Below are 14,410 nucleotides of genomic sequence, written 5' to 3' on the forward strand. Positions count from 1 at the left end.
AATTATCATTTCCCATGATGCCGTTACTTAAGAACTCTTTGTGTCCGTCCTTCTAATGGCACCAATGCCTCCCATCAAGCCTTAAACCTCACCTAAATTATGTCATTGGGCTTTTTCATCCATAAATGAGCATACCAGGTGCCAAGGGAATCAATATGCCCTTTCACATGCCTTAGACCAGTGTCCAAAGAAAGATAAAATGTTATTCTATAAAAGCCTCCTCCCAGCATTTCTATTCCTTTACATTTTGTGCCATATACAACTATGGTTTTCTAATGATCTTATTTCTGACAGCTGTTTTTCTTCAGAACATCAACAGCTTCTTTCCTAAATTAGTTTTAGTATGAGTTCCATTTCTAATTAGCTCAAATTAAAGTCCTAGAGAGCAGCGAGGTAATATTTAAACCCTCAGGCTAAAATTTCGGAGTAGGTGCAGAATGTTGACTCTAAATGAGTTTTTCCTGTGACATAACACGCATGAAAGCAGGATTTCTTTCATGTGTGAAATGTCTTAAATCAGACTTACCCTTTGTGATTCTCTTTTAGCTTTAAATGTCATTTAAGAAAAAAAAAAGAAAGGAAAATTAAGCATGACATTCCCCAATATCCTCTGCTCACTGTGTTATAATCCCTATCACTCCCCAAGTGAATTGGAGAGAGTGAAGACACAATGAACAGAAACTTCCCTGATGCTTCACAGAGGAAGTGTTCTCCGGGACCACACAGCCTCCACCATGTCCATCTACGAAGGGCTGTGGCAAGCCATATACACAAAGATGCCTGTTTCCTGTCTTCTCGGTTAAAAACAAAAACAAAACACTGGAAGGAACCCCAAAGCCAAGCTGCCATGGGTTGCAGATTGCCAGCCCTTAAGTAGTGTTGTCCATGGGTAAACAGGTGACGGATAAGGGCAATTTCAAGAAATAACAAACTCGAGGCATGAATGTGGTTATCCAAACATCAAGGGACTCCTTCATTTGCATTTGGATAATTGTGCAGTTATATGATTTGTTACATGGAGACCAGATGGAAGTAAGAGAGCTCATCCTCAACTTCCTGTACCTCTGGAAGTCTTTACACACATGCTGGAGAGATAGATGAGAGTTCATTAGCATCAAACCACCATGGATTTCATAATCAATTCCTAATATCTGAACAAGTGCAGAAAAGTCACAGGCATCTAGAAGTGTGGCCCAAGTTCTGTTCTTCAATCGGCCCACCCATTATCCCTATGTATCTCGATTTTGTTATCTAAAAGATCACACGATGGAGGATGTAAGCAAGTAACACAGCCAAGACCCAGTTTACAGTGTCTAGTACCTAACAGACTCTTGACACGTTTCACTTGCCCTTGAGTCAATCTTTCCATGTCACTGAATATTCTTCCACAACACGATTTTAATGGATATAGTCATCCATTGTTTAAATGTACCATTATTGACCAATGTAAAAATGTTCTTTTACCTCAAATTTTTATATGTAAAACCAAAACATGTTTGAAGACTAAACCCACACTGTAGTATAAATTAAACTGGATGTAGGCCAGGCATGGTGAGTCACACCTATAGCCCCAGCACTTTGGGAAACCAAGACAGGAGGATGGCTTGAAGCCAGGAGCTCAAGAGCAGCCTGGGCAATACAGCAAGACCTCATCTCTACAAAAAAATAAGAAAAATTAGCTGGCCATGGTGGCGTGCACCTGTAGTCCCAGCTTCTTGGGAGGCTGAGGTGGGAGGATCCACTGAGCCCAGGAGTTTAAGGCTGCAGTGAGCTTGGATAACGACTGCACTCCAGCCTGGATGACAGAACAAGAACCTGTTTCAAAAAAGAAAAAAAAAACCTAAAAACTAAAAACTGGATGTAGTTTGCTAATAACTAAACAGCAAATTAATTGTAACATGCTTACATATCAACGATGTCTTTCTTCTTTAATCATAAACCTGCTCACTAAGAAGCTGCTGAAGTCCATGGTAGTGACAGGTACATGTCTGCATCCTTGTCCTGACCTGCATCTTCTTTGATTGTCCCCATCTGTGTCTCCGACTGGCACTGCCAAACCGGCTTGCTACCTGATCAATGTTGTACCGAACCGGACTGCTAACTGATCAATGTTGTTGAGCTCACTGCACAAAGCTGTTCTTACAAGGTAGATTTCTGCCTGGAATAGTCATACTTACACTGTTTATATTCCTTACTCCTGACCCATCCAACGCAGCACAAGTTCTATTTATTGCCATAGAAACATAGGTCATTTGGAAACACCTCCTTCATTTCTATGGAATGTTCAAACATTTCTGACATTTTGGACTCTGTTCTAGCCTCTTGTTAAATATATCCAGAAAAGAGACAAAGCTTTATGGGGGGGCTATATGCACACATATGCTATAGAATAAGCTATCTAAATGCTTAAAAATACTTTCCATCTGGCACCGCACCTTAATAGGTAGACAGAAATTAAGTATGTGTATATCTATCTGTATAGACACGTATAAATATATATCCCCAAAACAAAAACTCATTCTCTTACTTATACATAGGTAGAATATAGGTGAATATACATATACATTTATAGGTAGAACAAAAAAACCCCTCAGCCTCTTTAGGGCCATGTGTTTTCTCTGAGTAATTGTCACAATTAATTAAAATACATGTGTATGCCTTTTTAGATAAATTCCATCAGACCAGTTTCTGTCTGGTTGGAAAATAATAACTGCCTATTTGCTAAGTGCCCCTGCCCCCATACTATGTTCCAGTGAACTAAAGACCTCTGGCAATCATAGATTTACAGCTCAGCAAGATTAAACCATTTATTGTTATTTATGACATCCAAGCTGGATCTTCTGTATTATATTCCACATTAGCATCTATCACTTTACATTTGGGAGATCTGTCCAAAAAAAGATTATGCCTCCTAACCAAACATTCAGCAGGGCTGCAGGAATAGGCCCCCTGAACAAACATCCTGCCAAAGTATTTTAAAGCACCGTGAGCTCCCACAGCTGTGCATTTTCAGACAACTCAGCAGATTAGCGTGGAGTCTCTTAGCCTCTGCTTGGTCTGTTCCTTTCAGTGATCTCTCACATGGCCCAGTCCATTCGGTTTGAAAATCCTCATGAAATGAGGAGATTAAGATCTGGCTTCAGTAGAGGGCCACGGGGTGGGCATGGAGGGGAGAGGGTTTGCTCTTAACACAGCCTGAACCTCAGAAAGGTTTCAGATGGAAAAGCATGGCACTGACTCAGCTCATGCTTAACAGGAAATAATGCACAGACCACACCAAAAAAGCCCTTTATGTTGTGTGAAAGTCTATGCCGGAGCAGCTGCTGCCACCTCATGTACTGTGATAGAGTGTGCATGTGTGTGTTTGTGTGTGCATGAGTGTGAGTATGCACACAAATGTGTGCTGGGAGGGGGAGGAGCTCACTCCTTCAACAGTCGCCACCTCAGCCTTAGCTAGCAGCATGGAGAAATGCCAAAAGTCAAGAGGAAGCTGCACCAAAGCAACTGTGATCACCACATCAGCAGGCGCTTTCTGGTTAGTAAAGCTACTGGGACAAAAACACACACGATCTCGTCCTTCTTTTATTTTAATCAGAGCAAAATATTTTTATAATAATTGTGTTATATGAATAAATAATTCATAATGCTGTAACCCATGATCACATTCAATCCTCCCAACAACCCTAGAAGATATGTAGACAAGTATTATTACTTTCCCTATTTTTATAAATGAGGAAATAAACCCCAGAAGGCTAGGCGACTTCCCCACGGTCATATAAGTTGCAAACAGTAGTATCATGATTCAAATCCAAAGCTTCTCCTTTTGTCTTTATCATTTTAATTTCGAAGGTAATGCATATGCATGTATGATCTTTTAAATCCAGAGATGTATATGGAATAGATAGGAAAAGGGACTCTCCTTCCCCATTATACACCCCCTCCACCAAAGCTATATCCACTGTTGACTACAGTATGTCCTTTCAATCCTATTTTCTATGCCTACATTATATACAGAAAAGCAGGATTACGTTACACACAATATTCCAGTCATTGCTGTTTTTCACCAATAAGCTATCATTCACATCTTTTTCATACTACATATAAATTTATATCCTTTATTTTAGTGGTGTATATTGGGCGGTTGTGTCATAAATTATGTACCTGTTCTCTGTTGAACATATAGATTTTTTCTGAGTTTTTCCTTAGCGAAATGCGGCAGTGAGTACCCTTGTACATAGATGTTTGTACATTTGTTCTAGAAAAATCTACAGTAAAGATTCTTAGATTAAGAGATTCCCAGGTTATTAGAAAACTACTCTATTAATATAGATATATACTTCGAAATTGCCTGACCAAAAAGTTATGTCAATTTAACTTCTATGAACAGTATACAAACATGACAATTTTCCATCACCTACACCAACTCTGGGTAATTTCATCTTTTTTACAAGTTGATGGATTGTTTTAATTTGTATTTCTCTGGTTATTAATAAGGTTGGCCACCTGTTCATGTGTTATTATTGATGATATTTGTATTGAATTGTTTGAATTTTCTTGATTTGGAAAACCTTTTTACATGTCATAGATATTAAATATTTGTTGTAAAACTCTCCTTCCAGTATTTTGTATGTGTTTGGTCAAGTAGAATGAACTCTCGTCCTCTGATTTCAGATTCCTTTCTCTTTCCATTAGAAATCCCTAAATGTAAAACTACATATTGATAGCTAAAAACCAGGATGTTTACTAGAGAAAAAGAATACAAAGGCAATAATTTAATATTATATTGATACAAAATACCTACTAGTACAAACTTAAAAAGAGAAAGTAAAAGTCAAATGCTTCTACGACTTCAGACTAAGAAAAAGAACTTTTGAGGTTGAATGTTCCTGAAATTTTTCTTTTCATACAACTACGGACATGACTTCAAAAGTTGATGTGACTAAAAATGTAAGATATGAAAGATATTTGAAGACTCAGAGAAGGTGGATTTTCATTTTAACAAGTCACATATATATTCTAGATATCCTCTTATTCGTAACTAAGAGAGTCAAATCAGATGAAAGAATCTAAAAATTTCCCTTTGACTGTGTTAAGTAGAAGTAGTAGAGGCATATTGGCCAAATCTTGAGTGTTTGCAAATTGACTCTTAAGGCTATAGGCTGGCACAGGTCATTGAAGCCCTAGCTTTTTATCTTTAATTTTAAAATCCCCAAACAATTTATACTAATTTTTCTTGTCCATTATTTCCAAATAATCTTGTTTAAATGTTATTACAGTGCTTGCTCATGTTACTGTTGTCTAACAGAAGGGTATCCGGGGCCTTAAAACTGAGAGGGTTAGGATTAATGATTCCAATACCTATGCTTGGACATCTCCAAAAGTGGGTTCCAACTTCTTGTCCTCAAGTCTGTATAGAAACTAGCAAACTTCCAGAGTTCACAAAAGGCTCAAAGAGAACAGATGTTTTATAGAAAATTCTTAGAGCAAGTTTCACACATAATGTTGCTGATGTGTGTCTGCCTTTTCAATAAACATCACTATGCTTTATCACAAGATTTAATAAAGCAGCTTAGTTAAAAATGCCATCTGGGTCTCTGGACACATTAAACAAAGCTTAAAATAATCACCCCAGCAACTGGGAGGACCCAGCTGTTCTCATAATATATCCCACTCCTTTTACTTCCCCATAAAAAGAGTGAATGAAGACCACAGACTAAAAGCATCCAGAATGAACTGACACAAACGGGGAGATAGATGGAGCCAAGGGCTCCTGTAAGTTTGCTATTGCTCACATAATAGATTTGCTAATTCCACAACCTGCGGATGGTGATTCAGAAAGGGAAGCAGAAAGAGGGAAGAGAGAATCATAGAAGGGCTCATTCAAGTTTTCTAATGTATCACAAACCTGTCCTCCCTAATGTCTGGATCATAGCAGCCCATTCCATTCACCTATTCTGTAGTGAACTCCAATAGAAAATACAAAGCCATCACCACCCAGTTCTTTCTCCCTTCTAGAGATGAGATATTAGCCACCCAATCCCAGATTCTCAGATCCATTCCAGGAAAGAAGCCCTAGGTATTGAAGCACAGCTTTCCCTCCCTCCCTTCTTTCTTCCACCCCAAGATTTGTTCCCCAGATAGTTCTAGTAAATGCAAAACCAAGTATATTCTCATTCTTTAGAGCAACCAGCTTTTCATGGCCAACTGGAATCAAATACAACCTGCACAAACATCTATCTGGAGGACACTCCCAAGGCTCCTACTGAGCCAGCCTTCTGCATACCACTGCATTTCAGCTTCCTAGTTCACAAGACACTGAGACATTCTTGAATTCTGCAAGGTGCACTGTGTGTTAATATCATTGCTGCTCATCATGTGGCCAATAAAGGGCATGACTAGTCAACAAATAAATTTTCTCTTGGCTAAAACTTGCAACAAAACTGTAAGCTGTTTACCAAGGGGCCCACTACAGGTTATATTCAATACATACAGTCAAATCATAATTATCTGAGATATATTCAGTTGACCATACACCTTTATATTTCAGTAAAAGGTCTTTACATTTCCCAGTGCTATCGGTGTTACAAAGTGCTTTCATATGCAGTGCTTCATCTGATTTCCAGGATAATTAAATGATCCTGTCATACCTGATTTTTAGATGAGGAAACAAGTGGTTTCTGGGTATTTCAAGAGGCTAACGCATCTGCCCTCCAACTTGTATGTGAAAACCAAAAACAAAATTCCAAGGCCCCTCAACCATCTGAATGGACTTTGACTCTTTTGGTCAATATATGGCAGAGCTAGGAAAAGAAGGTGAGTCTTCCAGCTGCTGATACAGGGTTTTTTCTGCCATACTCCATTACCTCCAAGGCTAAAGTCAAAAGAGGGTGTGGTTATCACATGAAAAAATCTGGTTTGGATTTCCCAAATGTGTATGTAGTATTTGGTGATTTACCTTAATTTAACCTACAGTTCTTTTGGGTTGTAACAGTCTGACTCCATTTTTGAAAACAAAACAAAATCGACTTTAAATGCTGAATTATAGATCTTTGCTGTCCAGTATGGTAGCTACTAACCACTTATGGTTATTTGCATTTCTATTTTAATTAATTAAAATTAAGTAAAATGCAAAATTCAGTTCTTCAGTTGCTCTAGCCACATTTCAAGTGTTACAGTAGTCACATATGGCTAGTGGCTGGGACAATGCAGATTATAGAACAGTTCCATCATCAAAGAAACTTCTATTGAACAGTGCTATTATATAATGTCATCTCCAGAGAAAGAAGACTTTAGAAAAAGTCAGAAACGGCCGGGCGCAGTGGCTCACATGTGTAATCCCAGCACTTTGGGAGGCCAAGGCAGGCAGATCCCTTGAGGTCAGGAGTTCAAGACCAGTCTGGCCGACATGGTGAAACCCCGTCTGTAGTAAAAATACAAAAAATTAGCTAGGCGTGGTGGTGCATGCCTGTAACCCCAGCTACTCAGGAGGCTGAGTTGGGAGAATCACTGGAACCCAGGAGGCAGAAGTTGTAGTGAGCCAAGATTGTGCCACTGCACTCTAGCCTGGGTGACAGAGCAAGACTCCATCTCAAAAAAAAAAAAGAAAAAGAAAAAGAAAAAGTCAGAAACATCTTGAGGCAGGCACAGTGCTGTCATCTGTCCAATATTGAAGATGATTTAAGAATAAGAAAGAAGAAGAGAACAAAGAAGAGAAAAAGAAATTGCCTTAGGTGTACCCACCCAGAAAAGGACAAAGGCATTCCTGTAGTCATTGTGTTGTATTTTAGCTCTTAAACTTTTTAACAGATTAGAATAATTTGACACATAGAAGATCTAAACCACTGAAGAGGATCTGAAGCAGATAAAAGTAGAAAGAAAATAAAAAACTAATTAGTTACAAACTAAGCTTAACCACAATTCGTTTAAACGATACTATTTACTCTTCACATGATTGGTTTTTCTTTTGCTTTATAGTATGACATAGTTTATAGCTTTAAAGGGGAATTAAAATATTTCTGGGAATTTTTAAAAGTAAGTTCACACAGCCACATAAAAACTACAGAAACAGATAAAACCTATCTTCTCATTTATTCCCTAATCCATTCAAATTAAATATAAAAATCCAAGCATCCACAGTGATATTCAAAAAAGCAAAAGTGAGACAAAACAAAATTCATTTGTCACCTGTGGAGGTAGTTACCTCACCTAATCTTCACTCCAAACACCAGTAATTTTTAAAAGACAGAAATAAACATATGTTCTGCCTTCCCGGAAGGAACTATGTTTCAAGGTAGCCAAATAACCCAGTTGTGAAGAAAATGGTCTGCTTATAGAAAAATGCCAGCTAAAACATGTAGATAGAATTAGAGAATTAGAAATTCACCATTTTGAAACCCCTAATGAAATAATCAACTCAAGCAAGGATCATTAATAAATGCTAAAACAATCAAGTAACTATTGATACAGAATATAACTGAATATACACATGGTACAAAGTTCACGTCACAGACTACTGGCTTGACCCAAGGGGGAATATAGCAGAGGAGATAGGCAGTGATCACCCTAACCTTACGATCATCTCACCATCACTAATGATGGGATGTGAATACACATTATTGCCTATGAAACAGTCTTTAAAAAAAGAAATTGAACCTGAATCTAACTAAACCTTGCAATGGGCTGAACGTGTATGTCTTCCCAAAATTAATATGTTGACATCCTAACCCCAAAGGTGCTGGTATTAAAAGGTGGGGCCTTTAGGGGGTCATTAGATCATAAGGACAGAGGCTTCATGATTGGAATTAGTGCCCTTATAAAAGAGGCCCCAGAGAGCTAGCTAGTCTCTCCCACTATGTGAGGGCCCAGCAAGAAGGCCAATCTATGAACCAGAAAGCTGGTCCTAACCAGATATCAAAACCGCATGCTCCTTGATCTTAAACTTGCTAGTCTCTAGAACTGTGAGAAATAAATTTCTGTTCTTTATAAGTCATCCAGTTTTTGGTATTTTGTTATAGCAGGCCTAAAAGCCTTTAGAACTAACTTCCAGTTAACCAGGAAAAAACAGAGTGAAAAGTTAAATGACACCATAAAAAGCAACCAGAAAATTCCAGAAGGGGAAATATTCTACAGGACCACTGACTAGTTTTTCAACAAGTCAATTTCATTAAATAAATACATAAACAAAGAGTGAGGGTATTTTCCAGGTTAAAAAAGTCTTGAGCTAAATAATCAAATGCAATGTGTGTCCCTTGATTAGAAGAAACTAATTTGAACAAACCAGCCACAAAAGATATTTCAGGGAGACCAAGCTGGAAGGATCACTTGAGGCCAGGAGTTTGAGACCAGCCTGGGCAACGTAGTAAGACCTCCATCTCTACAAAAACAATAAATTAGCTGGGCATGGTGGTGTGCACCTATAGTCCTAGCTACTCAGGAAGCTGAGGCAGGAAGATCACTTGAGCCCAGGAGTTTGAGGCTGCAATGAGCTATGATTGTTTCACTGCACTTCAGGCTGTGTGAAAGAGCAAGACTTTGTCTCAAAAAATAAAAGGACATTTCATAATACTTGAGGAAATCTGAATGTGGACTGGGTAATAAATGATATTAAAAAACTATTTTTTATTTTGTTTGAAAAGATGATTTTGTAACTATACAGGAAAATGTTCTTATTTTTTAGAAATCTGCACTAAAGAATTTAGGGGTAAAATATCATTTTCTTTAATATACTTTCAAACACAAGCAAAAAATAATCATGACACAAATATAGCAAAATGTTTACAATCTATGTTCTATGTTTGCCTATGAGTGCCATTAATCTCATCTCTCTGCTTTTCTGAAAGTTTGAAAATTTCAAAGTTTTATAATAAATTTTTTTACATCCCATAATTTTATAATAAATTTTTTAAAGTTTGAAGCAAATCAACAACTATAGCTTCAAAAATATCCTGACCCACAATAAACACTGAACAGGGTATATTTCTCCCATTTCCTAAAAAAGTTGGCCCAGGAAGGAGTATGAGAGCTGCCATAGCTCTCCCAAGGCTCATTATTCTCCATCACTCCATGGGAAATCCCAAAATAAATTTTTTAAAAAGTTGTTTAAATTTATAATGTTTTTGATTCTATAATAATTTTATAATAAAATAATTTTATAATGTTTTTGATTTTATATTTTTAATTTGTAAAAATTTTTATACATGTTTATGTTTGAAATGTCTATTTCAGACTTTATGAGATATTAAAATATAAGTAATATAGTTCATCATTTTAGAAATGCCATGCTTTTCTTCTCCAGCAATTACATAATCAAAGAGTAACTGTAGTTTTTCCTAGAACATTGCTTTGTAGGCTGGGCATGGTGGTTCATGACATTTTAGGAGGCCAAGGCAGGCAGATCTCTTGAGATCAGGAGTTTGAGACTAGACTGGGCAACACAGAGAAACCCTATGAGTAGTAAAAACACAAAAATCAGCTGTGCGTAGTGGCGTGCACCTATAGCCCCAGCTACTCAGGAGGCTGAGGTGGGAAGATCACCTGAATCTGGGGAGGTCAAGGCTACAGTGAGCCAAGACTGTGCCATTGCACTCCAGCCTGGGCAACAAAGTGAGACTCTGTCTCAAAAAAAAAAAATGAAATTTAATTTAAAAAAAGAAAATTGCTTTGTAAAATTAACTTTTTCAATCAAAACCAAGATTTTTCAGATATAGAGAATGCAGCTCACTGGTCAGATTTGTCAGTTCAAAGAGAATAAATTCTAGTTTCCTATTTTTCTAGCCTGCTTATGATTATCCAATAGGATATCAAAAAAGACCAAAGCCTTTGGGATCCAAGTTCAGTATTCCTGAGTCTAACTCAGGATGCCAAATCAGGAGACAAGCACATTCTCATCAATTTTCAATCATTCAAGACCAATTTTGCTTATAATTATCCAGTTCTTTTAGATTACCTTTCTCCTGAAGCCAGCCTTATGGCTGTTCACTTCACTTTAGCATAAGCCCCCAAGAAGGTGAACAAAATGAGGAAAAGATTGGTTAAAGTTGGCTGTTTGAAATTCTGAAACATGTCCACCATTCCCTTCACCCATGCCCACCCCTCTTAGAAGTAGTACTTTTAGATTATTTAAGAGTCGATGCTTCTATGTGGATTTTGTCATCTGTCCTTTATAACAGCTAGTCGGTTTAATTTGACTCTATTTTAAGCATTTATTGACCTATGCTAATTATCTGTTAAAATAAATTCCACTCTTAGAGTTAATAAAGTGTGTTTGTCATGGAAGACCCATTGAAGTAAGAAGCTGAGGAGCCCTTATGGTAAAGTGGGACAAGAAATAATAAGACATAATAATTTTCCCATGCAAATCAACAACCGTAGCTTCAAAAATATCCTGACCCACAACAAGTATTGGACAGGCCATGTTTCTCTCACTCCCCAAAAAAATTGGCTCGGGAAGGAGTATGAGAGCTCCCATAGCTCTCCCAAGGCTCATTATTCTCCATCACTCCACAGGAACAGCCTGTCAGAGAAGAGTGAAAGACCATTTGTCAACCTCTCTTCAACTCCCTGATTCTAGCCAAACTTCATCCATCCCAAGTGAGGAGCCAGAGAGAAATCAAACCCCATATATCCAGCATCATTGTCTACTGGAGTCAAAAATCACAATTCCACTACCCACCCCAACACCACTGGCCCTGTTTCTCCCAATTGCTTTTTATTGTGTTTTTTAAAAAATCCTCTTTCCCCATCCCTGCAACACCGAGAAGGAGGAATTATAGTAGATAAATATGAAGCACGGAGATCCTTTAAAAATGTTTTTAATAATAAATGAGAAAATGAAAAGGAGAGGGTTGGGAAGGAAGGAGGGAATTCAAATGCCAGGGAATTGTTCAGTTTCGCTTTTAAAGATGTTAACACTCATTTATACATCTGCAAGACACTCCCCTTAAAGAAAAGTTCTATGAGTGTGGGTCTGGTTGCATGAATAAGGATAAAATTACTTTTTTAGACGATGTTTCCCACATATCATTCAGAGACCCCTGAAATTAGGTATCCCTCTTGTAGATGTCCTTGAGATGCTGCTGGACCTGGGAAAGAGGAAACTGGGATACGGGTCTATGCCAAAAGGTGCTTCTAGTTATAGGACAGAGAGGAAAGGGGCAGAGGGAGAAAAACCCGAAGTCTGAGAATCTGGATTGCAGAAGACTACCGAGGTCGTGGGAGAAGGGAGAGAAAACAAGGATGAAAACCGAAAGGGGAAGAGGCATGAAATGTTGTTAAATGTCAAAAGGCATTTGGAGAGAAGTTGGGAATTGCATTAAGAAAACCACTGCAAATCTCATTTCAGACCATTTAGAGATATGCCCCCTGGGAACTGCGAGCTCAGGCTGTTTAGCATCAAACAAATGGATCCACTCCATCCCTACCCTAATTAAATAAATCATTCAGTAATTCCACTGGGTTAAAGAACCAAAATATTAAAAACCTTCAGGGCCTACTCTTGCCAAATATGTCAGGGATCGTGTGTGTGTGTGTGCGTGTGTGTGTGTGTGTGTGTGTGTGTGTGTTCTGAGACACCACTACTGTTAAATAGGCAGAGCTAAGACTTAGGGGACTGGCAGATTATTGCAAAAAGGGCACGGGGCAGAGGGACTATGTTGTGAGCCTGCGAAAGAAGTTTGTGTGGGGACTGTGGGCAGTGAACGCGTTGGGAACAATACGGAAAACTGGGAGCTGCCTTGGAATCTACAGGGCTGGGTAAGAGAATGTCCGAAAGAAAAATGAGCAGGTGCGGGATGTGCGCAGAGTCGGAGAAGAGTCCAGGGCGCCCGGAGTGGCTCCAGGAACGACGGAAACCCCTCAAGGCTTTTGGGGGCGGTGGGTACTAATAGAACCCAGTGTCCGGGGTGCGCCGGGGAGGCTGCGAGCGCGGCGGGAGTGGGGCGCTGGAGGGTGAGGACGCGGGAGTGAGGAAGCAAAGCCGGGGCCGGGCAGGGGCCTCCCAGCTGGGCCCGGAGGCAGCAGGGGGACAAGGGCTAGGAGAGGGCATGGCGGCAGCGCGGCGGGAAGCGAGGGGCATCCGGACACTCACCCCGTTGGCCGCAGCCATCTGCACCACGATCTCGATGGCCGTCCTGCTAAAGTACCTGCCGTCGCTGCCCACCACCGTGGTGCAGCCCCGACGGTCGCGCAGGTCGATGGACGACAGCACGCTCTGGATAAAGTCGGGCAGGTAGTTGCGCTGGCCCTCGAAGAGGCCGGTAGGTCGCCGCAGACCCCCGCCGCCGGCCGGCCGCTGGTCCTCGTAGGGCGCGGTGGGCACTGTCAGCACCGGGATGGGGCTCCCCTCCGTGGCGCCTCCTGGCCGGTCCTGCTGAGGCTCCCGGGGCCGGAGGGAATCTGCAGCCTGCCGGGGGCCTCCGCCAACCTGGCCGCGCGCCGGGACTCCGCCTCGGGCCCGGGCCCCCTCTCCCGCAGGTCGACACCCTGCGCCCTGCGCCCGCCCGCCTGGGGACCGCCCGCCCCTCCTCTCCGCGCGGCCGCTCGCTGACTCCCTCGGCGGAGATTGCTTCTGCCTTCCTGTAAAGTTTTCTCCCGCCCACCTTCTCCGCTGCCAGACCGCCCGAGGTGCCCTCAGTTTCTCCCCAAGTTGGACTCACTTTCGGGGTGTCCCAAAAGTCTGATTCCAGGGCCTGCTAGCCCGACCCCGGTGACGCCTCCACCCGCGCCTGGCCCCAGCCTTCACGCGCGATCGCCGCCCTCCGGGGCACACCCTCCGCCAGAAAACAGCCGGCGGGCAGCGAGACTTTGGGCAGAGTCCGGGTTCCTCTCCGGAGCCAGGCCCGTCTCCCTGTCTCCCTGGGAGTGCGCAGCCTACACGCACCAGTTTCTCTTTAGAACAAGCACGGGGAGGGATTTGGGAGGGGGCTGAAACCTTTTGCCATCAGCGAACAGCCTCAGCCAAAAATAACCCTGGAAAGGCGAGCTAAGAATGGTTATCTCCTGCCAGCGCTGAAATCGGAGGCTGGGCACTGCGTGTGGGGTGTGTGTGTGTGTGTGTGTGTACCCTCCCACCCCGACCATTTGTTGAAGGGAATCACCACTGTCAGACTTCAATCCAACAGGACCCACTCGAGCCATCCACACTTTCCCCAGCCTCCTCCAAAACAGCACACTTTCCGGTATGGACAATTCTTTTTTTTTTTTTTTTTTCACTTGTTTGTTTGTTGTGGTGGTTGCAACAGCAGCAACACAGACAACACATATTTCCCTATTCTTCTCGCCCTTCTCACCCTCCCTACCCAGCTCCTGCCTTAGAAACAGGCTTGGCCTACACTGTATCTGTTCACACTGCCTGAACTCTTCCCTGAATTAATCGTTTTCAATAGGAGGGGGCTAAATCCCTTATTAATGCCCT

General features: G+C 41.1%; 1 protein-coding gene across 5 annotated transcripts in view; it reads right to left on the reverse strand.

Annotated features, from left to right (window-relative positions):
* LOC129144202 (tubulin beta-8 chain-like) overlaps positions 1–13,474 on the reverse strand; it is a 70,441-nt gene extending 56,967 nt beyond the window's left edge. Inside the window, exon 1 of one of the 5 annotated variants that reach the window (XM_063812731.1) lies at positions 13,085–13,474. In XM_063812731.1, the coding sequence (XP_063668801.1) occupies positions 13,085–13,102 (18 nt within the window). In that variant the 5' untranslated portion in view covers positions 13,103–13,474. The remainder of the gene's footprint in view (positions 1–13,084) is intronic. The other 4 variants (XM_063812733.1, XM_063812730.1, XM_063812734.1 and 1 more) reach the window with 4 other exon arrangements.
* Between the last annotated feature and the right edge of the window lie 936 nt (positions 13,475–14,410).

The sequence above is a fragment of the Pan troglodytes genome, chromosome 5 (genome assembly GCF_028858775.2).
Source record: "Pan troglodytes isolate AG18354 chromosome 5, NHGRI_mPanTro3-v2.0_pri, whole genome shotgun sequence".
Lineage (NCBI taxonomy): Eukaryota > Metazoa > Chordata > Mammalia > Primates > Hominidae > Pan > Pan troglodytes.